Source organism: Patagioenas fasciata, chromosome 5 (genome assembly GCF_037038585.1).
Source record: "Patagioenas fasciata isolate bPatFas1 chromosome 5, bPatFas1.hap1, whole genome shotgun sequence".
NCBI lineage: Eukaryota > Metazoa > Chordata > Aves > Columbiformes > Columbidae > Patagioenas > Patagioenas fasciata.
The window spans coordinates 3,150,741-3,177,034 of record NC_092524.1 but is presented as its reverse complement, the minus strand read 5'-3'; the positions used below and the strand labels follow the sequence as shown (position 1 = coordinate 3,177,034).

The 26,294-nt window shown below is 41.2% G+C and overlaps 1 protein-coding gene across 5 annotated transcripts in view; it reads left to right on the top strand.

The window, feature by feature from the left end:
* The window catches only part of ANO1 (anoctamin 1), a 118,590-nt gene that overhangs the window by 60,287 nt on the left and 32,009 nt on the right, over positions 1-26,294 (top strand). For all 5 annotated transcript variants that reach the window (XM_071808800.1, XM_071808801.1, XM_065839482.2 and 2 more), the window contains exons 2-7: positions 14,649-14,827; positions 17,571-17,897; positions 19,661-19,759; positions 21,170-21,321; positions 22,666-22,720; positions 25,251-25,302. In XM_071808800.1, the coding sequence (XP_071664901.1) occupies positions 14,720-14,827; positions 17,571-17,897; positions 19,661-19,759; positions 21,170-21,321; positions 22,666-22,720; positions 25,251-25,302 (793 nt within the window). In that variant the 5' untranslated portion in view covers positions 14,649-14,719. The remainder of the gene's footprint in view (positions 1-14,648; positions 14,828-17,570; positions 17,898-19,660; positions 19,760-21,169; positions 21,322-22,665; positions 22,721-25,250; positions 25,303-26,294) is intronic.

Genomic DNA, 26,294 nt, shown 5'->3' with positions numbered 1-26,294 from the left:
GGGAAAGGCAATAGTGGGAAACCCTGGGTGCGTGCGTGGCCTCCGTGCCAGCTGCTTTCAGGAACTCCTGGGTCATCATGTCCAAATCTTTGCTATTTTGGGCAACCACATCACAGAATCCCATTCATAAATTTCTCAAGCACCGTTATAAAAATAGTTTTATTATTTATTTATTTATTTTCCTGTTTTGCTCCGATACGAACCTCATGCCTCTAATGTGGAGCCTCTTCTGTAATCATCACCTCGGAGTGTATTATACATTAATGTAGTCACATGTGCACATGTTTTGTTCTTCGTTGCCCTTTGGTGTCTTGACCACCTGACTCAGGGGGTGGGATAGAGGGTAACGAAGGAGCAGTTTTCTAACTTAAGACACCCAAGTTCTTTTATTATTGTCTTCTAGACGGATAAGCTCCTCTCTCTCCATCACTGCCACCATTCCCTTGGTCATTTTGTATGTTTAAATCTGAGTTTGTTTCTGAAATAGGGGGTGACGAGTCCTGCAGGCAGCATCCCAGAGAAACGCTGCTGTTGCTCTTTCATCTTTACTGGAAGTACTTCACTTGATATACCCTAAATTGTCATTTGCCTTTTTCTGAGCTACACCTCTTAGAGAGATGGTTGTACTGTGACAAGTGAGACATAAGGAAGGAGTCCTGAAGTATCAGCTAGACAGAGCTAGCATGTGATACCCCTGGAGAAGATTAGGAACAGCCTGTGTTCAAGAAGAAACCACGTTCCCCTGTGCTCAGAGCCCTGATGGGCTCATAAAGGGATTACAGTCATAGGAAAGATATTTTTGTGGGTGTTCCTTGAAATCGAGAAGTCCCATTGCTTTTGGGCACAAGGTGGACAGGCAGTGGGTGTGCGGTTTGATCAGAAGGTGTTAGCTGTGAGTTGGTGTGACACTGTTTTCTGCTGTTCCACTTTGAGATCACCTCTGCTACCAGCAGAGACTCGAAGTTCTCAACAGAAAACGTGTCCCAAGAACAAGACGCAGAGGAGTGTTGCATTAACAGGTTCTTACACCATCATGAGCTGGCTCGGTCAATCCAGCAACTTGAAGTTGTTACCTACAGTAAAACAAACATCCGATTGATTTGCAAGAAAAAAAGAGATTTATAAGGTTGTCCCTTAACTGACATGAAGGAGAGGAGCTGATGAGATTTTCTAGAGGTTGAGCAGGAAAAATCTCAGCTGTTTTTTTGGAGGGGAGGGTCCTGAGGCAGTCGTATAAAGACTCAGAAGATTCTCAGCTAACCACCCTCAGCTCTTTCAGTAGAGAGAATTTCATATCCTTGTTGTGTACAACTAATCCAGTTTCGGAGAGGTGCTTTGTGCAGGAGTTTAGGCAAGAGATCAGATTTAGAAAACTGAAGAAAGGTTTGGTCGGGTGTGGCTTACCACATTGTAAGAATATTTCACACATTCTGAAATGTTCAAGAAATTTATTATCATCAGGAGGGCCTGAGCAGAAACAGTCACGTCTTTGGTACCTACAAAGTAAGGAGAAGGCAGAACTGTCAGTAAATGGTAAAACCAATAAGTGTCCTTCCACAAACCAGAAGAGACTCCAGCTCAAGGGCAGGACAGACCTCATGCCAGCAGTGGGGATCTTGATGTGTTTTTGGACTGCAGGAGCTCGGGGTCCCAGCTTAACCTGCCAGCCCTGAGCTCTGTGACCCACGAGGATGTGACCAGTGTCCCTCGTTGGGTTCCTGATGATGAAGCAACAAGGCTCCATTCAGAAGGGCAGAGTTCTAAAAGGTCATTGCTGGGTGGAAATTTTTATCTGCTGAACTGAATCAGTATTTTGCAATTTGTAAATTTTACAACCGTGTGGTGTGCCCCAGTGATCTGGTTGGATTAATGAAAGATAAATGGGTATCTGCACAAGATCATCCCCGTTTTTCCCTCCCCTTTTTTTTCATAACACATAGGTTTCCTAAGGCATAGTAGCAGCACAACCATTCACTTTGGTGCTGCTGCTACTAAGCATTTCCATATTTAAACAGTACTCCAGAATGTTTATTGAAGTGGGTAAGCGATACGCCATCCAAACCTCTGAGAATCGCACCATAAATTTCCCAAATAAATAGGCATAAGGAGAGAAGCCAAACAGGATACAAGCACTAAAATGCCTCAAGATGCGTCCTTTTCTGTCAAACCAGCAAGCAACTGTTTTACTATGAAATACGGCATTTCAGTAACAGTTTTTCCTACAATTGGCTGATTTTGGTGCTTGGCTTCTTAAATCTTGTTTAAAAGGTCACAGGCTGAGTCCCTTCTAAGAGCCTGAGGGCTGATGAGCAAGCTGAAAGATTAGCAGGGAATGTAGTTGATATTTTCTTGTCCAGGGAGATCCCCACAGAGTGCTGCAGGAATTGTTACGCTGGAACATCACGTTCAAGGGTGACAGAGCTGGTCTGTAGATATTTTCTCCTGTGAGAACTGGTGCTCCAAAAGCTTTGACCTTGGTCAAGTTGTACCTATGCTTTTACTTGCTCCAAATTTGAGCACCATTAGAGCATCCAGCCTTTCACAAAATACAATTTTGTGATGTACTGTTGTGGGGCGTTAATCAAGAAGACTTTTTGAAGTTATCTTGAAGCATCTTGTTGGAGTGCTTTGTCTGGAGATGTGCCATGGTGGCATTCACTGTCCTTCGATCACAAGGGCTTCGTGGGCAAGAACCAGCCCACAGGTGGGCAAGGCATGAGGAATATGAAGTGTTGATCTGAGTCATAAATGCTTCATGGAGGAATATAGGAATACAGAATCATAGAATCATTGAATCTTTTTAGTTGGGAAAGATGCTCAAGATCAGAAAGTCCAACCATTAGCTGAACACTGTCACTAAACCGTGTCCCCGAGAATGTCATCTACGTGGTGTAGATAGAGACAAAAGTTATCAGGAAAGAGATCGTAGTTTCGTATCAACAAAAATCATCCTCGTTAAAATTAGGTAAAGCAAATAAAAAGACGCAGGAACATAACGTTTTTGTAATGTTGAAGTATTTCTTCATGTAAGTGTGCAGTTATTGATAGGGGTGCAGTTATTATTCACTGTTTGGGGACACAAATATCCTTTATGTATGTATTAGTGGTATACAAAATACTTATACTCCATCCTACTCTCTTCATGGCTGCTGGAGGAGCTGTGTAGACAGAAGCTGTTCCTCAGGGAGAAGGTCTGGCATACTGCACATGCACAAACACACAGAGTAGATGGCTTCTTACAGGCTATGAAGTCCGGGAAATCAATTGCATGCACATTTTGTCCGAAGCACACCTGCTCCCGTATTGGCAAGAAACCAATTTCCATCACTTGGAAGGTCACTTTCTTTTTCTCGAGGTTTTATCACGTGAAACAGGACCACAGGCAGGTGTTGGCTCGGGGGCTGGCTACAGGTGATGCTCTGGTGAGGTCCTGCCCCTCTGTACATCTTCACCCAGCAGCTGGTGAAATGAAGGGGCCCTTGATCTGGACTTGGGCTGGAGAGTGACAGTGTGAAAATCAAAATGTGCACCCCCTAGGAAGTTTTTTTCAACCGCTGCGACTCGTTCAAATATTTTAAATATCGTATGCCTCTCAAATTAATGCTTTGTGCAACCGCTGATCCAGGGTTACGACACCTGTTCTGCCGTAACCACTGTTGCTCTATCACATCACTTCACAGAATATCTCCAACACATAGGCATAAAAAATAGCAACAGCTATGGGTTCCAGACATCCCAAAGGTTAGAAAAGCAGACAGTTCAAGGACGTTACTTGTGAGCTATCTCCATTAGATTTGATATCAGTCACAATTGCACCACCATCATTTATATTTACCTACTTGCCCTCTATTCCTTTAAATACCAGTAATTACATAATTGCTGTGGTTAGGAAGAATAACTTATTTTTCTTTTAATCAGCAATAAATTAATTGGAGGTTTACAAGTAATCACTTCAAGGTAATATGTGAAAAGCTTGAATATTTTTTTTAAATGCAAAAGATAGAGACTATTCCTAAAATAGAAACCTAACTGGCAACAATGTATCATTGTGTGTTTTGTAAACTGGTTGAACTAACTAACCAACATAGAGTATGTGTTATTAAACAGCAATCAAGTTTGCAAATAGCAATGTACCATATATTTTGACAAAGTTTATGGAATAACAGATGTACTAAAGGACATTATCCAAAGGAATCCCTTTTCTAAATATTTTGGTAAGCCGAGATTTTTTTTTTTAATGCAGAGTATTGTTTTTCTAAATGTTTCAGTGCTTGAAGATAAGCAATATATTGAAGTTGAATTCCATTTTTTTTAGGATTCCATTCCATTGTTTAGGATTTTTTTCACTGACCTGATAAACATTTAGTAGAGAAATGCGCAGAACATTTTCCTTTTTATTTTTAATTTTAAAAAAGACAACAAGTGCAATATTATTCTTCTAACTAAAACAAAAAAAAAAAACCCTACAATAAAACATTGTTTTTAGCTTAGAATCTTAATCACAGTCTAGAGGAAAATAAAGTCCTCTCTTAAATTCTAGAATGAAACCTTGGCCCACTATAAATAAGGCGGTGACAACATCTTCCATGTCTTTCTCAGGAAATATGAAAACAAATGATGTTTTCTCTCTTTCTCTCTGTCTGCATCGATGTCAAATTCTTGCTTTTGGCAGGAGTTCCAGGTTCCTTTCTTACCCAGGGTATCTCCAGCCAGGCCATCACCAAACACATGGGTGTGATGCATTTTTATCCGCTTCATGGTTACATTTTGCTCAAGTCTCCTCACTGTGATGGTTAAAATACCTCTTGACCATTAATTATGTGGGTGACTCCTTGCTCTCTGATGAGGAGCGGTAAGTTTTCTGTGCAATGTAAACATTGCTTAAACGTTATGTCAGAACTGTAGAAATAATTTTAAAAGTATAAAACATTTGGTGGAGCCTTATATTGTGCAGTCCAGGAGCAACCAGTGGACTTCAATGGAATGCATACAACTCGGGAATTAAAAGAATATTTGGCTACAAAAGAGTTGTACTGTTTGAAACCATAAAATTTTTAGATTTTTGGTTTGGTGGGTCGTAAGTTTATGGTGCTCTAAGTTGTTTTCCTAAAGGACGAGGATTTGTGCCTTTGGATAATCCCGGCTTTGTAGTCTGTCCCGTTACAAACCTACAGGGCAGCCGTTTACACTTAGGCTGGGTCTTGTCTGCTCGTTTGATATAAAGATGTACTAGATAGTAAAGACTGTCAAAAGGTCTTTAAGGAAGAGACTTGGTGAGCCTTGGCTTGGCGCTGCTGTCATCATAAGCTTCCCTACCAAGGGCAAAACTGCAAAGAATGCAAATCTCTGCTCAAACATTTCAAGTGTGCCTTTCATCTGGGGGGCTCGAAATGCCGGATCAAGGCATTGGCCCGGTCCTTCCTCTTGCCGGCACTGGCTTTGCTGATGGATTGGTTTTCTGCTCCAAGAATTTTGCCACCCAAGGTGGTACCACAAGGAATCCCACAGTATCTTATTTTCCTGTAGGATGTGTTTCTGCACCTTCCCAGAGCATCAGCTTCTTTGTGGCACTCAGATCTGAACTCTTGCTTAAAAACAAGTAGGACCGTCCAGTTGCATAGTCACTTCTTAGGTCTTCTCCCTCTGGTATCCCTCAGTTTAGTTCATAAAGACTGGGAAACACAGGAAACGGTGTTCTCATGGATAGACAAGAGTTATTAGAGCTTTTCACCCCCATCAATTTGTGTCCACTTGCTCAGGGAAATATTGTTCCAATTGCCAGTGCATCCTAGCGGTTAATTGTCATGCAGCAATGTTGCTCTGCATCTAAGTTAAAACTGCAGGGGTAGGAAGAAAACTTGCTAGAACCAAGCTTTTGCTCAGTGCAGGGTTTTGGGTTTATTTTGTAGAATCATAGAATGATTTTGGTTGGAAGAGACCCTCGAGATCATGCAGTCAAACCATTAACATAACACTGTCACTAACCCACATCCCTAAGAACCTCATCTTCTTGTCTTTTAAACCCCTCCAGGGATGGTGACTTGACCACTTCCCTTGGGCAGCCTGTTCCAATGCATGACAACCCTTTCCAGGAAGAAATTTTTCATAATATCCAACCTAAACCTCCCCTGGTGCAACTTGAGGCCATTTCCCCTTGTCCTGTTGCTTGTTACCTGGGAGAAGAGACCAATACCCTCCGTGCTCCAACCTCCTTTCAGGAGCCAAGAAGGTCTCCCTTCAGCCTCCTCCAGGCTGAACCCTCCAGGTTCCTCAGCCGCTCCCATCACACTTGTTCTCCAGACCTCTCACCAGCTCTGTTCCCTTCTCTGAACCCACTCCACCACCTCAAGATCTTTCTTGGCATGATAGACCCAAAACTCCACAAAGTATTTCTGGTGCAGCCTCGAATAGCACAGAGCTGGAGGCTGCACTGGGACCTTGGATGAGTATCACCAACCACCATCTCGCTATCAAATCGGCTCCACCTGCTTTGGCACACCCAGATAACATATATAAGGTGGCACTCTGCCACATGGAACCCAACCCCACCCAGAATGACTGGCTCTTTCAGCGCGAACATAAAGAGCTGCGGTTACTGAACGTGGTGACTGTAGTCAAAACATGTTTATCAGGTTAGCAAAACCTTCTGAGACATCCCTGCCTAAGCCTATGCGGTCTCGATGGCCTCATCAATTTGATGTGTGGGAATTTAAACACGAGTGCAAATGTTACAAGATTAGGACTTTAAATGGGAGAACTCTTAGATCAAGAGCACCTTTGCCAGTCACTTTATTCTGTGGCCTCAGCTGCGGGTTGCAGTCTGTGGCTGGTATTTTAACACTAAAACTCATAATCTTTGGATCCTCATTTTCATATGGTTGGTATAAGGAGCTATTTGTAAAAGCCTGGTAAAGGAACATACACTTAATATTTTAAACATATTTGGAGATCTTTCAGTCTTTGGAGATCTTTGTCCGAATGCACACCAATATTCTCCCCCAATCTCTTTTTTCCTTTCATTTTACTGTTCCCATCGGTAAAACCTGCCTTCCCTTGGAACACACAAACAAAGATAATTAGAATAGCAACCCTCCAAAACGTAACTAACATGATTCCTTGGGCACAGGTTCGGTGTACCTTCCATATCCAGTCCATCCTCTTGTTCCCATCATACATATAATTCAGGATATGACATTGCAGCATACGCTCAAGGAAGTCATCAGTATGTGTTTTGGAAGTCAGCAGTGAGAAAGAGGATTGTGGCCTTTTGTCCTGATGCATTTCAGTGAATCAAACCAGTGCTTCTGCTCTCATTCAAACAAATATAAAATGCAAAAAAAAAATATTCCAAGAATGATTCTGTGCACGTATCGAAGTAACTAGGAGCAGAATTTTGCTCATTTTGTCTTTTTTGCTCTGAAGTGCTGTCAAAGTACAGAAGTAATTTGTAAAACTGGAGTTGCAATTTGCAAAGAATAGTCTGCGTTGGACTTGACTTTAATGCTTTCTGTGGAACAGCAACAGGAGGAAATCTGAAATATTCTTCCAGTGTCTGGTGGAAGGGTGCTTGATTTAAGTATTTTTAGAAATATACCTGAAAACAGACTGACTTAATTAAGTGTTAAATAGCTGTTGGTAGTCAGGGCACAAAGTGCAATTTGTCTTGGGTGGGGTGGAGAAGGTTTTGTCTGTTTTTTATAAAATATGGGATTTTCCAGGGCCTAAATAAATGGGCAGTATGAGTCTTGTTGTGGTGGAATTTATATTTGCTGGTCCTTTATGTGCTGTTGGAAGTGCTATTTCAACCTAAATGTTCATTTTACTATCATTATGGTATTTTTGGTAATTTGCTCTTGGTTTTTAGATTCCATGTTTTACAAAGGTTGTGTCGGATTAGATGTGTTCAAGCCTAGGGCTACCTACTGCAAACAGGGTAAATCAATCTTTAAAAACAAAAATAGAAGGGCAGAAATAGAAATGATGTCATAGTTGTGTGTCCTTCTAACCTTCTTTTAACATGTTGCTGATAATAATAGATCAATAACTTTAAAGCTGTAGACAGCCTTCCAGGAAAGCTGCAGCCCCACTCCAGAGACCCACTGTTGCTAAGTCAGTACTGAGAAATATAACTGAACAATCCCATGTTTCAAATAATCCTGCCGGGAGCTGAATTTTTTCCAGCTATGTGACAGGAGTTGGTTTTCAGACTCGTAAATACTGGACATAAAGTCTCTGAATGGGCCATTCAGCCTAACACAAAGTGCTAACAAAGTTGTCAGTGCCAGCTGTATTAAGGTTCTCCTGCTTTAGAAGTATTTCTATTCTGTATATATAGCTGTCCTTGGAATCCAATTTTTATTTCACTGCTCTTTTTTTGGTTTTTTTTAATGGATTGGATCACAATCTCCCGTTTGGTTCATTAAGGTAAAACCCTGTACAGTCCTAGGCTAGAGCCAAGTTTTAAAATAAATGCAAGAGCAAAGATGGGCGAGTTCCAGGGTGTCCTGCTTGGTGCTACAAGAGATTAAAGGGGCAGAGAGTCACCTCTGTGGGTGGGTGGACAGAAGATGTTGACATCTCCAAAAGCATTAATCTTGCCCAGGGGTAGATCCATTAGTCTTGCCCGGGGTAGATACATTAGTCTTGCCCAGGGGTAGGTCTGTTGCCTTTTACAACCGCCCTTTGCCAGTCAAAAGTATTAGTGCAACCTCCTGCATTTACAGGAGCGTGGCTAAAGGCAACATCTGGCTGTTTGCAACTGGAGAGGCGAGGGCAAATTTAAATCCAGCGGTCACAGATGTGGATCTAATCAGTGCTTAACTTCTGGACGTGGAGCGGAACAAAAGTTCAGGACATGTCCGAGCGCTCCTTGGAGAGTAACTGCGGTTCCTGACCCGGCTCTTGGGCTCGGGCCAGCGCCTCGTAAACAGGTGTCAGCGTCCCAAAAAAAGAAGTCCCCACGTTGCCAGCGGTGGGTATCCTCGCTGGCGTGCCCGCGGGAGAGCTCCACGGGCCAGGAGGAATGAATGACCCATAGGTCAGCGATGTGACATGCTGATGGGGTGGCATCCGAGGCTTCCTTGACATTTGCCTTGCCTTATTTTTCCCGAGGATGAAGCAGGGATTTGGGGCTCCAAATCTGACAAGCTTTTAATATATCAGGGAGTGAAAGAAAGGAAAAGCAGCAGAGATAGGTGAGTCATTTGTGATCACCCTTTTTTGTTGGTTTGGGGTTTTTTGGTCTTCTTAGCCTGAGGATTAACCTGTAGCTTTGAATTTGGAAGATATAGAAAGTAAAGAAATGGGTAAGAATGTGCTGAGGGAGGATTCTGCTGCTAGGGGGCAATATATAGTAAGCAAAAACACACAAAGGCACTTTCTCTTAGTATCTACCAAGTTGTTTTTTTTTTTAAGAAAGAACCCAAACTCAAAAGAACACCTGATGTATTGTATTGGCTATCATCTCTTCTGCAGAAAGAGCATAGTATAAGCAAACATGCAACCTATATTTATATGTGTGTGCGTTGGGTAGTTTTATGTATAGATCTGGTTTTGTGTGTGACTTTCTCAATGTTTCATCCCAGTCCTTACCAGCTCTGGGACCTCTGCACAGACCTTTTACTTAATAATTCATATGAAATAAATGTTTTCAGTTTAAGGACTCTAAATCCCATCTGCTAGTATTTCAGAAGCTTTTGTGAAGAGATAGTGTCATGGCTCCTTTAAAACTATTTGCTCAGACAACTTATGCTGCACGATTCTTAATTTTTCATCCTAAATTCTATTACAATTTATATGATGCAAAAAGATAACAATGCGGACATTGGAGAGTCTTAAATCACATGGTCTTGTAACGATCCCTCTGCCTCTTTGAAAACAACTGGGACGGCTCACTTGAATATCTTGATGGCTTTTTTGTTCTAGCCGCTTTCTTAAACATACTCCCTAAAAAAGAGAACAAGGGGAGATAAGAGGAGCCAGTTATTGATTTCAGGTTGAGCACTGAAAGGTTTGTTTGTTTATTCTTATATACTCATGCTGACTTGGTGATGCTCATTTTAGAACTCTTTAGGAACTACATTGTGTGAAAGTAATTTTCCATTTATTTTAAAGAGAAAATAATTTTTGCCTGAAAATATCCAGTGTTTATACATGATTATGACTATAATAAGTTAGTTGATCAAGTCTGAGGGTAATAGCAGAGAAAATACACCCATTTCTAGAGCACGTTTTCTGTTCTGGTTCACCTGGTCACCAAAGTCCAATAAGAAGCATTGTCTAAATGAGTTAAGGTGCCAGATTCCTGTGGTGGAAAATCTATTGTTGATTAATTTGTATTAATTTTTGCAAGAGACCTGGAGGACTTCTACAGCTGCAACCAAAATCTGAACAAAGGAGCAGATGTTTGCAAGTTTGAGGGGGTTTTAAATTAATTTATCAGCGTACAGAGAAATAATTTCAGACTGGGCAGGATATCTCTAACTTTAATGTGGTTTGCAAGGTCATTGTAGCATCTCTGTGCTCTGAATTGCAGCTGGTGGCTCAGTGTAGATCCAGAACATCCCGAGATCTCTGGGAAAGCTTCCCCAGAGAGCACAAAGGTAGACTGAGAGCTCCTGCAAACATCTGTTTCTATGTCTTCGTTTTCTTGCTCTCCCATTCTATCTTGCTGTTAAAATATATATGGTCACATACCCTACGTAGCTGTTCCTAAACACAAATGCTGTCTAACTGCTTGTTCTTCTATACCACCTATGAAAAACTAAAATTATTATTAACAGCAAATATGAGAATTACTTGGTAGTGCCTATGCTAAGGAAGGTGGAGGTTCTGTATTTGTCTGATGTTCACCAAAGCCTTTCTCAAACCTGGTCCGTGGCTGGGATTGAAATCAGTATCAAACACTTTTCAGCATTCTGCAGTGTTGCAGAATGTGTGTGTTTTGAGACAAGGTATGTGCTAAAGGATTTCATGATATATTGTATACTTGGCAAGGTGTTCTGTGATTCATAGCAAATACTGGGAAATGACAAAGCAAAACATAATGAAGTATAGAAGTATTGAGTTGGGTCCAGGAATATTAGGAACCTTTTCTATCTCAGAATCCATGAGTTTCCGGCCAACATCAGCTGTGGATATGGAAGAGAAAGGGCTGATAGGTTATATGAAATACTTTGTGCACCTCTTTGAGTCTTTGTTGTAGTGTTTTCTGATTAGTAAATAGAAGAGAGTGGGTTAACTAATGTCAGAAGGCAGCAAAGCTGGCGATTTTCACAATACTTTCCTCTTTCAGCTCTTAAGAAAGACATTAAGATGTAACTCTAGCTGAATTAGCACATTAATGTGCTTTGTGCTCTTCATATTATGTCTATCTTAAATAAATATCGTAAATAATCCTGAACATGAATTTATGTTGAGGTTAAATTATTGTCCTTGTTTAATATGATTAACGCACAACAGAGATTCATGTTTTTAAGTCTTTATAATACTCTGTTCCATACCAAAAGATATTTTGTGTTCCACAACAGAATGCTTTGACATTTGCCAAATCAGTGTAAGTGAACTAGTGCATTTGTAATTACCAAAGTGGTTTGGATGGCTTTACTTAGTATTAAATCCTGACATCAGTTTTAAGTACAGAAATCAAACTTGTTGTAATTAAGATTGTATCAATAAAGTTCTTGCGTTTCATCTCTTTTCCAGTAGCCATAATAAACCAAAATGGTGTGATTCATTGCCTGCCTTCAGTATTTGTTCTTTCCGATATTGCCAGGCTACCGATGTGTAAACAAATGTAAATATATGCTTGCGGATGGGTGATTGTTTGGACTTGCACAATAGGACTGAATCACTTGAGCAGGTCTCCTTGCTCTGTGCTGTGGACTTAACAAATGCTGCTCAGAAATGCAGCCCCAGAGCACAGGGAGCTCCTTTGGACTCAGTGAAGCTTGTGATTTTCTGCTCTAAACATACTCCTGATTGGAATTTTTAAATGAGCACTTTTCAGTTCACAGCTCCATTATGTGATATACAAAATATTCACAGTCATAATCCGCAAAAGGTGCTTCTCTTCTAATATCCTCTGTTACCTGCTGAAGTAGCTGGGCTTTATTTAGTAAAAGGAAAAAGGACAGGGGACTTTTACAGAACTTAAGCTATTGTTTTTAGAAAGTTGTTTTGGGCATTCTTCCAAATAAAAACACAGGTTGTTATGCTTACGAAGTTCCAAAACTTGCTGTATTATTATGTATTTTACAGCTATAGAATAAAAGATTGAATACATAGGATTCTGCAGCAGATTGCATGTGTATCTCTTCCCATGTGTTCAGGGATTGTGTGTTTATATGTGTGTGTATGTTGGGGAAAAGAGAATGTACACGTGTAGCAAGCATGCTCGTTGCTTCCACAAGACAGCTCATTTTTGGCTGCATCTGTATATTACCCCCCAAAAAGCTTCTTTAACTTATTACAAATCATGATTCAAGTGATTTAGTGGGTTTGAGGATGTTGCCCCAAGGCTGCAAGTGTGGCATCTTTTCTGAGATAACTATTTGAGAGTTTTAAAGAAAAGCCCAAACCTGCAGCACAGATGTGCGGAGAGGTGGGTGTACATGCTGCGGGCATCAATTATATAAGGAGAATTGCCGCCCAGATTTTATGCAAAGGTGGTGGTGTTAATGAGCGCTGCAGTTCCTAGGAAAGCAGGCAGCTTTAGACAGATTTCCCAGATACAGAAACTGAAATTAGGATGGACAAATTTATGGTGTTGATGAGTTCCAGAGAAGCATGACTATTAATTTCAGAGAAGTGTGGCTTTCATAAGAATGATGTTATCTTAATCTGATAAGCTTGAGAAATGTGACAAAGCCTTGGCCTCACCTTCCTCCTCTGCTGCTGCGGGTTGTTGTCCAAGCTCACTCACCCATGTCGCCGTGAAGAACCTGGACTTCAGGTTTGTGCGGCGCCCTCCCAGCATTAAAGTTGGGTCAAGTTGCTTGGCGGCATGTGCGGTCAAGCTCCCACCACTTCCAGGCACTGATGAAGATCTGCAGCTTTGTTGGGCCCTTTCTCCATCGTGTGATGGAGTCATTAAAGAAATAAGTTGTTCTGTGTTGGGTTTTTTGTGGTATTTTTTATTTGTTTTTGTTGTTTGGGGTTTTTTTTATGTCAAGTGATAATTTCCCTGGTTGCAGCTTGTGTCTGTAGCCTCCCATCCTTTTGCTATGCACCTGTGAGAAGATTATCTGGCTCTGCCCATGTCTGTACCAACTCAGTAGGTAGTTAAAGGCAGGAATGGGACCCCATCGTTTGCCTTCTCATCTCTGGGATGCATAAGCATGGATCTCAGCTTCTCCTTATGCACTCAAGCTCCCTGCCTGTCTTCATGGTCCTCCATTGAACTTGCTCCAGTTTGGCAATGTCTTCCTTGTGCTGGGCAGCCAAAACTGGTCGCAGCACTCTAACTGTGCTCTGGAAAGTGTAAATAGAGGAGAAAATCGCTTCCCCAGACCTGCTGTCTTTGTTTTCTTACTAACAGAGTCCAGTACGCAGCTATCCTTCACCACTCAAGATGATCACCCACTTTGAACCTGCCCACCAGGACTCTCAGGTCCTTTTCTGCAGAGGTACCTTCTATCCGGTCCATGCCCAGTTTGTTCTGGTGCTTGAGACTGGTCTGTCCAAGGACAGGACTTTGTATTTTTCCATTTTTCCAGCCTGTCGAGACCCCTCGAAGTGGCAGCCTTACCCTCCAGCTTATCAACCGTGCTCCTCAGTTCCACAGCATCTGCCGACTTATTGGGGAATGAGATTTTCTCTGTCTCTCCCTTCCACATCATCCCTGAAGTTCAACCAGATCCCAATGGGTAGTTTTCATGAAGGAGGAGTAACCTACTCTCAGGCTAAGACATAGCTAATTAAAATGTGATATCTGTCCTCACCTCATCATAAGCTTGGTGGCAGCTCTAGGTAGGAGGGAAGTATTTTTCCTAATGGGCTCATTCCATTCAAGTTCTGCTGCTGTCTGCTCCAGAAACAGTGTTGAACTAGTTGCAGCAACAGGCTGTTGTAATATATAGCTGCTATTAGACCATGTTTCTCTGGACGTTTTTGTTGTTTGTCTTTTTTTGGGGAGAGTTAATTTAGTATCCTTTCAAAGCTAAACTCTAAAATCCTTGCTTTATTCTTTAGGCGAGCAAATTGTGCGCCCGTGTGGAGTAAAAAAAAAGAGAAGCATAATGCTGGAATGTTTTACTTCGATGTTAAAATGAATCTAATCTTGGAAAACTTTGCCTTCTATTGCTTGCAGAAATTCACACATGCAAACAGTAGTTTGCATTTTATCAGTTATCTGGTTGCTCAGTTTGTAGTGAAAATTTTACGTTAAATCCTTTAGCCCATCTGTATACCCAATAAGTGGAAACAGTGCGGGTGTCTGGCAGTTGAGAAAGAGAAAACGTCAGATTTTTAAGACTACTTAAATAAGAACAAAGAGGCTGCAGGAGAGCGAGAAAGGGGTGGGAGCTCTGCCCAAGGGCTCCTTGGCAGAAGGTGGCAGGAACAGGACAGGTTGCAGGTGGGGGTGGCTCTGGGAGGAGCAAGCGTTGGTATTCAAAGCGTCTCGGTGAAATTGTTCCTTTTGTTTTCAGACACAGACAGTGAGTTTCATGGGGTGGATTTTCTGCCAGAAGATCTCAACGAGGCGCCAGAGGAGACAGGAATGAGGGTGAACAAGAAATACTCCTGTCTACCTGCTGAGGAGAAGGGGATCCATATTATCAACATCCGAGCTATTGAGGATATAGGATACGACCAGCACGAGAGTACAGTGAGTAGAGGACTTGCCAGATGTATCGTAACCCCTGAGCTTATTTCCCATTCCTTCCATTCCCAGGATGCTCTGGAATCCTCTCCCTCTTTTTTGGAAGTGTGGAGGAGGATTCCCACCGGCCACAGGACATGCAAATTTAGTGGGGTTTGTTCTTTGATGGGAATCGAGGGATCCTTGTCTAACCTGTAGCCTGAAAAGGGGCTGGCTATTCTCAGGGTAAGCAATCTGGCAATAAGGCTGTGGCAACCTTTAAATCTCTTTGCCCATATAGATGCCCCAAAATGTCTGAAATTTCATGCAAAAGCTGTTGTTAACATAGGTAACGTTCAACTAATAGTCTGTAGCACACAATAGTTGTTAGATTTCCGGTGTCATTAATTGTGCCTTGCTTAAATTCTTCAAAACTGATTTTAAAGGAAGTTAGTAACACGAATACCTAACAGAATTAGGAGTTGGTTATGTCATAAACACATAAAAATGAGTTTATTTGTGTGAAAGAATTGGGATGGAGTGGGCTATATAACACATCTCACTGGGGAAAGATATAAAGCAACATTTGATACATTGTGCTTGTGCTTAATTAGGAGGAATAATTCTGTCAGAGTGTAAATATCCCTCCTATTGTGATAAAATTGAAATGTCTTTTCTGTGTCTCATTTGCGACCGAAGGGACGTGAGTCTTCCATGGTCTAAGTCAGTGCAACTCCCTCTGTATTTCAGTGTAGCAGCACTGTAAGAAAGGATGTGGCCTGTGGGTGCTTTTAGCAGTCACACCACATCCTTAAAAGATCACCAAGGCTGGTCTTGCATCAGGAAGGGAATCTGAGAGGAGCAGCAGCCTACAGGAGCAGGCTGTCCCCATGGGCCAAAGCCCAGCTACAGCTGAGCCTTGCCGGTGCTGCTAAAGGCAACAAGGAATGCTTGCCATAAAGAAGAATAATAATGTTCTGAATTCAGAGGTGCATGCCGTTAAATGTGAAGAAATCAGATATGTTGTAGTTATGCTTAAGAACTAAACAGGAATATCTAGATGGGGCACAAACATGAGCAGCCTGTGCCCTGGAGAATGTGTTATCATCATGGCCAGATAAGACAGATGCAGAGCAGGGAATAAGACAAGGGGTCAGCTCCATGGTGCCAGCAAATGGCTACATTATTTTATTATATAGTTATGTATTTGAAGCAAATGTTTTAGTTTAAATAGAAAAGAGAGATGGGATCCTGAAGGAAAAGGAGAAACAAGGAGATAGCAAAGGTATGGAGCAAAACCACGAGGCACTGAGGAGGTGGGGACCTGCAGCCAAGCCATGCGATATTGCTACACGCTCATCTCATTACACGTGTCTAATTACTTCTTCAGTGTGCTTTCCCCTCCCTCCACACCCAGGAAAATGGGGTTTGCTGCTTGGATTTGTTGTCCAAGTAAAAAATCTCGGCAAGGCAAAAAGGGATGAACAGACTGTCTCTTAAAGACCTTGATTTATAGCTATGGGAGCTGGGACCTGCCCTCTCCAAAGCCATGGTCAGAGAAGTATGCAAATTTCTGCAACACTGGGTGGATTTCATTGGAATTTTGGCTATATTGGCTGTGATATACTGCACAGTAAGCTCAGAGGTTGCTCTTTTCATCTCGGCTTTAAAAATCGGACTGTCTTAGAAACAGGGGTTTGCAAATAACTTGGAAGGTGTACACGTCCCAAATGGGTTTTCACCGATATTATTTGCAACCGATGGGCAATTGCTATTATTTGGAGCACAAGTCCTCACGCCTACTTGAAGGCTTAAAATTCATCTGTAAAATTAAAAGCCAGAAAGCATCCTTGGTCCCTGAAAAACCACTCCTGTGATATTTTTTGTAAAAACAAATGCAAGTCACTAGTAAATTTTTTTTAATGGTCTGTGCATCTCCAAGAGTAGAATTGTGAATTATGCATGAGAAGTGCTATTGAAAGTAGAAATTAATAGTTGTTATTACTTTCTCTGTTTCTGTGGTTGCCCTGTGGAGTTTGCAGATAAATGCTTGGAAATGGGATTGTGTTTTAAGTCTTACCATTTCTTGCATCTTGCAACACTTACGCAGCGTTAATTCAAGATGGGAATAAAGCCTTTGCCACCATCAGATTGCAAAGTGATACAGGTTTTATAAGTGGAGGCAGGGGGAAAACAGTGATGAACTCAGTAAGCAATGAACCCACTTCCCTGGCAATAGTCCATGTGCATTTTTGGCCGCGCGTCCCAACCAGCTGGCTCCCTTCAGTCTGTATCTCAGATGATCTCTTTCTCAGATGATACGAACTCGCAAGGATAGATAAGTGAGAAATGTTTGCACATGGTATTAATCTGTTTGTCAGACTTGAAAGGCAGATGTCTTGGGTGGAAAAGGACAGGTGATCTTAGTGGTGATTAACCCCCAAAGGAGAAAACCAAATCCACAAAGTAGCCGACTTATGAACTAGTGTGCTGGTAATTAGATTAAATCCCAGTCATGTTATCTATTTATTTCTGACCAGTGAAATCCCAGCTGGCTCCCAGTAAAATTGCAAGTGTTAACTTGCAAAATTGTTCTGAGTAAACAGCATGGGGGGGTTTGTCCTGTATGTTTGCTGTTTGAAGATAGGTCGTTGTGTGCTCCAGGCAAGAAGGAGTCCTTGACACAAGGATACGGTCTATCTCTTGTCCGTGTTGGCACGTGTACTCATTCTTCTTCTCCTCTCTCCTTCTCTCCATTCCCTGCTTCCAGTTATTAAATTCCCTATCCAAAAATCCAGATGCTGACTGCAAATATGGACTCTACTTCAGAGACGGCAAGAGGAAAGTAGACTACATCCTGGTCTATCATTACAAGAGGTCCTCGGCAGGGAGGACGCTGGCCAGGAGAGTTCATCACAATGATTCAAGCACCCGGAACATCAAGCAGGACCAGCCGCTTCCTGGGAAGGCAGCGCAACTGGAAATGGGGGAAGGCGAACCTCATGTGGATTGCCATGAAGACGACAAGAGGTTTCGCAGGGAGGAGTACGAAGGGAACCTTGTGGAGGCTGGTCTGGAACTGGAACACGATGAGGATGTAAGGAGCCATTTCAAACAGTTAAAGAGAAGGAGGATAACTGATGGTTGAATCCTGGGAGATGCTGAGCCAGTCCTGTGAACCTGGCTCTGATCGAGGTTACACGAGCTCAGTTCTTTCAGAATTTGATTTCAGTTCTGGCAGTGTCATCCTCACCCACCGTTTTCATTTGTCTCACAGGGATGACCTGCGGTGTTATTAATGCCCCGATGAGCTGAAGTTTCTTACTTTCCTTGGCCAGGACTCGTGGCACATCCACTGTTGCAACACAGCTTGTTGATGTGTTGTGTATCTAGAAGTGAGGCTTAAATTGCTCTCAGCACTAATCCCAGTTTGATGGGTTTACGTTATGCTGTAGTTTGGATCCACTGGTAATTCCAGTTCTGATGAGAAATACCTGATACAGACAGTGACATTTCACACCTCAGGATAGACTTCAGGAGAATTAAATTTGTTCAGGGGGTTCTGGTACATGCTCTAGCTCCAACACGTGGGTCTGTATTACAGTCGGCTCTTTCCATTCTTAGATGTGAACAGTACAGCTTGTAACGCCTTCCACCTGTACCCTGAAAACAGTATATTCTATTAAAAGATCATTAGACTATATAAAAAATGATGTGTGTGAAGTACTGCCAGTGTGTGATCAGTAGAAATAGCCACAGCCATATTAATTTCAAAGAAAGCTATTACAATTAACTGATCCAACCAATATGCCTGTAATTCCCGTGAGAGAAAACATTTATGCTGGTTTTATTTACAGGATCTGAAAGTTGAGATTAAACATCTAGACCTGTGATCAGAGTGTCTTTAAAAAAATAAAAATCTGCCATCCGTCATTCACTAATTACAGGCATGTATATAATTGTGTGTGTATATATATATATCTAAAGAATATATTTTGCATGGTATAATGCAAAAAACCCTTTCAGTTCTCTGTCACCCAGGTGAAAATAAGAATTGCTTTCTATCCAACTTGCAAGTTGTTGTGGTAAATGGGAAGCCTCCCTGTGCCAAGGCATAGGTATTGAAATCCTTTGCAGAATGCAGGTCCCCACCTGTGACATGTAACACGATTTCAGATGATGCAGAAGAGCTCAGGACACCATAAAAGAGAGACAACCCTGTCCTTTCAGTACAAGATACCAAACCAAATCAGTGGTGTATAGAGATGAAAGCAAGATGTATGGATTTATTAATACATCATCTTCCATATCCAGCACATCAGCGTAAGGGGAAAAACCTGCTTTTGTTGAATTCTTCCTATCAGTTTTCCTAATTAAAATGCATAATGTCTTAATGCAAATATTCACCTGAGTATCTGAGGCTGCTTCTTTCTTACTACAGTTCTGGTCCTTAGTGATCCTGAGCAGCTCTTAGGAGGCAGCCAGGACTCTCTCAGCTTCATTAATTACAACACACTCAGGAAATCACACCATTTGGCTGGATGCCTATGATTCAGATTTAACTGGCTTAGTCCGTATTTGTGTCCACAGTCATCAGCTTTTATTTCCCAAACAATTTTTATCTGTTTAACCTTGCGGTAATTGTTCTGGAAGACAATAGGAGTTTTGAGTCACGTTTTATAGCAGCTCAGCACAGAGAGGTGTTCAGTGATTGTCCTGTTGTTAGAAACTGGCGCTCTCAAACAAATGGGATTTATTGTGTTGGAATTAACTGATTGTTCCTTAAATATGTACGAAACACAAGAGGAAAAATACCTAATTCACCCTCATCAGTAACCTTTTGTCTTGCTTTTTTTAAAGACTAAAATCCATGGGGTCGGATTTGTAAAAATACACGCACCGTGGAATGTATTGTGCCGAGAGGCAGAATTTCTTAAGCTCAAGATGCCCACAAAAAAGGTGAGTCCTGACTTTCTTTTTTTTTGTCCCTCTGGAAGGCATATTTTAAATATACGCTTATCTCTGAGTACCTTGCAAATGTAGACTTTTCTTCCCACAAGCATTTTAAAAACGGTTGACTAATCTGTACACAAAATGAGTCACAAACTCGCTTGGGACAACAGAAAGAATAACTGGAAGGAGGAATGGAGATGGGGAATTCCCATCCGCCACTTCTATCTGTACACCATGCGAATGATTTTAGATACTGCCTCATCCTCTCGGTGTGTTTTAAAAGAGATGTTTCAACTGATGATGAAACTGATGTGTGTTTTGGAGGGTTTTCTCACCCAAAAAGCTACACTGCTAAAAATGAGTGTTAGAGTAACAGTTTGTAGCCTCACTGCATTTAGTGACTATTCACATACAGTGTTAGTCATGTTTGCAGGAGTTGGGACTACTCTAGCACGAAATAAATGACCTTTCAGAATATTGGAAATATCATTAAAGAAAAGACAGTATATTTTCATCATGAGCTTAATTCTAAATCATCCATGATAGATAGCTACCTGTTCAATGAGCACAGCTTAGAGATGGATTAATATTTAAACACGGACTAAGTGCACGTCCCTGACTACAGAGGAAAGTCTATAATGGAGCAAGAGCCAGTCTGAAAGCCCAACACCGTTTATTACAACATTAAAACCACACTTTTGGTTTGGATTTCGTATTAATCCCCATTACTGCCTCACTTACCACCGATTTTAATCAGATGCAGAATTAGACCCCCAAAGCCTTATTTCCATCTGAGCATCTACCTGCGGTGGGAGCCCTGCCCTGGATCTGCGCATAGTTTTAGGGGCTCGGACAGGGAAGCCTATAACCCGCTTTTGTGACCTGCTAACACAATTCCTGCATTTAGTGCTACAGAACTGCAATAAATCATTCAGGATATTTTGGCTTCTTTATACAGAAGAGGGAAAAACCCTGAAACCTGCACAATATTCCCATGAAAGCCCCATGAGAGAGGAGAGAGCGCGTGTGTTGTTTTTGCACAAGGGATCTGTAGCGCCTTCATTTCTTTGTCCCATTGCACCAAGAAAATAGTAAATGCCAGAGGAGTGGGTGTCTCAGGAGCCAGAGTTGGGTTTATCTCCACTGAACACCCCAGCCTAATTATTTGGAATCTAATACAGACCATGTTTTGGCTCAGAGGAAAAGCGATAGGCTTCCTCTGCTTGCCTTGGTTTGATTTTTCCCATCCATCCATGTGTTTCTGACTATTTCCAAGAAGGTAAGCTCTACTCCTCAATAGTTTATTCTGATGTATTTATTTAATTGATGATTTATTCCTTACAGTTCACTTTCTCTTATGGATAACCAAAAAACCATAGACTTTTACTGTTTGTATTTTTCTCTTTGCCCACTCAGATGTATCAGATCAATCAGACCCATGGCCTTCTGAAAAAGATTAATACGGTAATTCAAAAAATAACAGAGCCCATCCAGCCCAAAGTAGCAGAACACAAACCTCAGACGATGAAGCGCCTCTCCTACCCCTTCTCCAGAGAAAAACAGCACCTGTAAGTGAAAAATTTCTGTAAATGTTCATGTCAACAGGTTCCAGCCTTCCTGAGAGCAGCTAAGGCACCAAGAGGTGAAAGGGAAAATGAATGCAAACACCTTGTTAGGGATTGCTGTAAAGAATATTTCAATTTTGCAGTAAATCTAGGTTTTTTTAATTAATTTTTTTGGCCCTCTTGAGGAATGAGGGGTAGTAGAACCCCTCTGTAAAATCGCTGTGTATTTTAGCAGTTGTGGCGTATAATACACATCTATACAATTATACACATAAACTATTAGACCGCCAAACAAAATTTATGATGTGGTTTACAATAGTCTCTTTTTTTCCATGTAAAATAAAATGCTCGGTCAAATTTGTAGCCAACGATACGGGTTGATCGATTTCAGAATTATGTGATTCATCTGGTTTGGGCAGCTCACACATGTTCTGCCAACCAGGCCTTAACTTTGGCAATGCTTTGAAGTCGGTGGCGGCTTTGCCATTGATTTTATATCTGTAAGAATAGCTTTAAATGTGGGTGTAGGAAAAAAAACCCTTAAGGTGAGGCCCGGCCAAAGTTTTGCCTGCCCTGGATTGCTTTGCTGCTGCTCCTCCTTGGCCAGCATCCCAGAGGAGCAGCTTTGAAGGCTGTTTATGTACGTGCCAGCTGGAACCAATAGCAGTCCTAGGGCAGGATTTCTTCACTGGACGTACAGATTTTTTTGGGTTTTTTAATGAAGGGTTGCAGAACACTGATAGAGTTGTGTATTAGATTCACAAACATGTTGATTGGGCCGGTTGATGGATGTGACTTTTGACATGTTCTTGCCTGAAATGTCTTTCTGTATTTATTGCATGGAGGATGTTCCTACAGCAAAGGAGGCTGGTGGCTCAGAAAAAGCCCAAAAGATGCTTCTTAGCTTAGATTTGGAAGTGCCTTACACTCTTTGCAGTGGTGGCTTTTTTTGGTGAGACCACCTATGTCTTTGCTGAATAAGGGGGGCAAGAGTGGCCTTACAGGGCTTAAGGTACAGACAAAACTATAAAGATTGTTAGGAGAAATTCAAGGCCAGCAGTGATCGGGAATTCAACTTAAATCAGCACCAACAGTCTTTTTTTTTTGTGCAGAAAAAAAAAAGCCCTACAAATATATAAACCCAGTGAATCACATAAGCAGCTTCTTTAAAATATGAGAGTTGGGATGGACTTTCTTTATAATGAGGTTTCTACAAGCTATTCTTTAATGTTAGCCATGAGAGAGCCCCTGGAGGAATGAAAATATTGAAGGGGTCAACAAGAGCAGGAAATTACTGGTGCCTTTTTTTTTTTTAACCTAATGGGCTTCCTTCTAATCTTTTAACAGATTTGATTTGTCTGACAGAGATTCCTTCTTTGACAGCAAAACGAGAAGCACTATAGTAAGTACTGTAAATAAGTAATGTATGGTGGATAGTGCCTTAGTCACAGTGTTAATAGCCCTTTTATCAGCTTTACTACAAAGCCTCTTGCAAGTTTGACTTAATCAAATTCCAGGCATTGCCGCTGACATCCGTTAGTGAAGTTATAAATAAAGCATTTCCACCTTTAGCTCATGTGACGAGTAGTGTTTGATGCTAACAGGCTGCTCCCTTTTTGAAAATAATTCGGATCTTCTTTCCCTTTCACAGTTAATCTGGGACACAGTTTATTAGTGGACATATCACCAGAAAGGAATAGATTTACATTCTACCACTGGTTCTGCCACCAGCCGCCTGCACCCCCGTGCCTCATTTATGTTTTCATAACTATAAAATTGTTATAACAATTTTTATAAAATGCTGTGGAATCTCCCAAAACAAATTTCAATGAAAGAGCCAAGTATTTGCAGGGAATAATTATAGGGACTTGGGGGGCAATTCTCTAGAATGGCATTAAAAGTGTCGAGGTTTATGGGGTTTATTTAACATTATTTATGATTTGTATTTATAACATTAAAGTTTACTTGAAGCAAATGCAACAAGGACAGAAAATTGCATCTTGCTCTGGTTGTTTTGCGTCTATTCACCTGTTACATTAGTGAGTGTGATGTACGTGTACGTGACACTGGGACAGCTGAGCCGTTCCTGCCTCCGTTTTAGAGGGACCTTTCCTCTCATAATTAAACTTCTGCAGTTCCTTTACAGAAATAAAGCCTAATACTAGGAATATGATATCACAAAATATATTTGAATACTTCTTTGTGACTCGCAGAAAATAAAACAGAGTGGGGGAGAAGGTGTAGCCTCCTTCGTAGCCACCAAGGGGGGAATTGAGAGGAGAAGCTCACTTGGTATCCCAGGCAGTTGGAAGGGGCTGTGCCAAGCAGCACTTGCTACAACATTTTTCAAAGTATAATGTGGACTTGCCCCACTTGCTGCTGCTTTTATCTTATATTTAACATTTGGATGCTAAGTGGCTTCAAAAAGAGCTTGTATCGCAATTATAGCTCGCTTTTATTGCTACGACGATAAGAGGTGTAAGATATTTAACTTCCCTTTCCTGCTTGGAAATTCCAGTCTGGGGACTCCCTGATGTAGCTCACACTGATGTAGTGTGAAGTGCACTGATTTGGTGTGAGCGCAGGTTTATCAGGATTGAGTGAGTTTAACCAGGGAAGGCAGATGCAGCAGCACCGAAATGGAAAAGAAAAAGACAAACATAAAATTGGTTTATTTGCGATAAAACGTTTCATTTGAGATTGGAAAAAAAAAACCCACATAGATTTTGTTTGTAGATTTTCCCTTATGTGTCTAAAAAGAAAAAACCTGTAAGTACAAGAAACCTAAGGGAGCAAATTGACTTAAAATTCATTACAACAAGCTGTCTGAGAAATGTAGCAAGACTAAAATGACACCGTAGGACCAGAGGGTGAGCAAGACGAACTGAAAATGGACTGAAACTAAAGGAACTCATAGCAGAGGCTGGAAGGAATGGGAGAGTTGGGTGGTTGTTTTCTTTTTAAACCACGCAGGCAACACTGGGCATATAACAGTAATGCTGGAAGCATGTTGCTTTGTTTGAAATCCCTATAAATCACCCGGTAATAGAAGACATAGAATGTTTCCCAGCATCATTTTAGCCTGTGCGCATTTCTCTTTGTATTCTTGTTTCTTAAAGTTCTCTCCCACCTTTCTCCTGTGCCTTTTTAAACCACAGCGCAAATATTGACCCTTCTACCTAGTGCAAAGTGAACAGGAATCTGGTCACTCCCTGTGAGTCTTTGACGAATAGAAACTAAGCCAAAGACCTTTGAAAAAAAATACGTTACATAACTGGAAATCACTATATGACAGCCCTTGAAGTCCCTGGACTTACAAGACGACAGGCAGATGAGTTTTTGCTTGAGATTTTGCTTTGCTGCCCAAGAACATCGCTGCACCGGAGTGGTGCAGGGCCAAGAGCTTGACCGCTCGGGCTGAGATGTGCAAAGGTTATTTGACAATAAATGCAATACATCGTAAAAGTAAATACATCTGTTCTGCCACCGAGGTCAGGCAAGCTCAGAAATTTTAAGGTCAGCTTGTGTTAGTCCATTTTTTTTATAAATGGCTGTGTGCACATTATGAAGTCCTTGAGTTGAAGCCAAGTTGCACTGGCAGAGCTGGTCCAGGTACAAGAGGGTTTTCTGATCTCCAATCAATGTCTAACAGGAGCGAAAATGGCATTTCTGTTATGTGAATGGTTACATGTAACTCTCCTTCCCCTGATTATCTTGGTAGCTGGCTATTTAGTTAAGCATTTCTCTCTTGTATAGATGACTCAGTATAGAAGCCTTCAAGACCTGCTCTCCTAAATACCATGACTTTTAATAAAGAACGATGACTTCATCAGCATCTTGGCTTTGCCAATATTTGAGCTGTACACAAAAAAAGATTGTGCTTTTCAGTGGCAGTATCTGAAGTAACCCTTTCTTTTATTTTCCTTCTATAGGTTTATGAAATATTGAAAAGAACGACATGTACCAAAGCAAAATATAGCATGGGTAAGGAACTTTATTCAGCTTTAAGATCAATATCGTTTTCAGGTATTGAAAATAATTGCAAGTTGTAACTGGCTGCAGAGTTTAGGTTTTTCCCCTGCTCTCTAAATTGATGTATGTGGATATAATTGTTTTATTTGGAAATTTAATTTAATTAATGTAGATGTTTGGAGTTTTTTTCATATGTGAATTTATATATTTGACTCTGAATTAAATGGGAAGTGAGCATATACCCCCTGCAGATGTTTGCTAGGTTCTTTGGAGGCCTGGATGGTGATATAAACCAGTGGATAACACGTGCTCTGCGTTGGTTTAGTTTTACACACAGTGAAGTGGATGAGGGTATTGCTGTGAATTTTAATAACTACAGTGAAAATCTGTGGATTGGCCCATTCCTTTTAAGCAGGAACCTCATCTTTTTATCGTGGGCTGGCTTTTCAGTGACTTGAATGAAATGGACTTAATTGGTGACTGCCCAAGACGCTGTCCTAAGTGGAACTGAGATTAACCCAGTGGAACAGCCACGGACTAAGCCGTGCACTGAAAACTGGCCCATTTCTTAGCCATCAAAATGGTTTTTGCAAGTCAGGCGATGTGAAGTTTGTACGGCCACAGCCTGTACTTTTAGGATTTCAGCCTTAGGGCTTATGCTCAATGAGCTAAATTCACAATACATGTAAATGTGAACTGCAAATCAGGTCACCTATATCATGAGATATGGATATATGGGGTGTTTAAAAAAGATGGACCCAATTTGAAATCACTGCTGCTCTGCAACTAATGAATTTGACTATCGTCTCGATGTTGTCCGTACAGGAGGTGGAAGAAGCATTTATTAAAAGGTTACCAAAACTTGATAACTCATTAAACGGTTTGTAAATTTTGGTGTAATTGTAACATGTTTCCATTGTGAAATATGCTGCTTTGAAATTGGGTCCATCTTTTGGAAACAACCTGTATGTGTGACCAAAGTTAACAAATAGTTAATGGTAAAC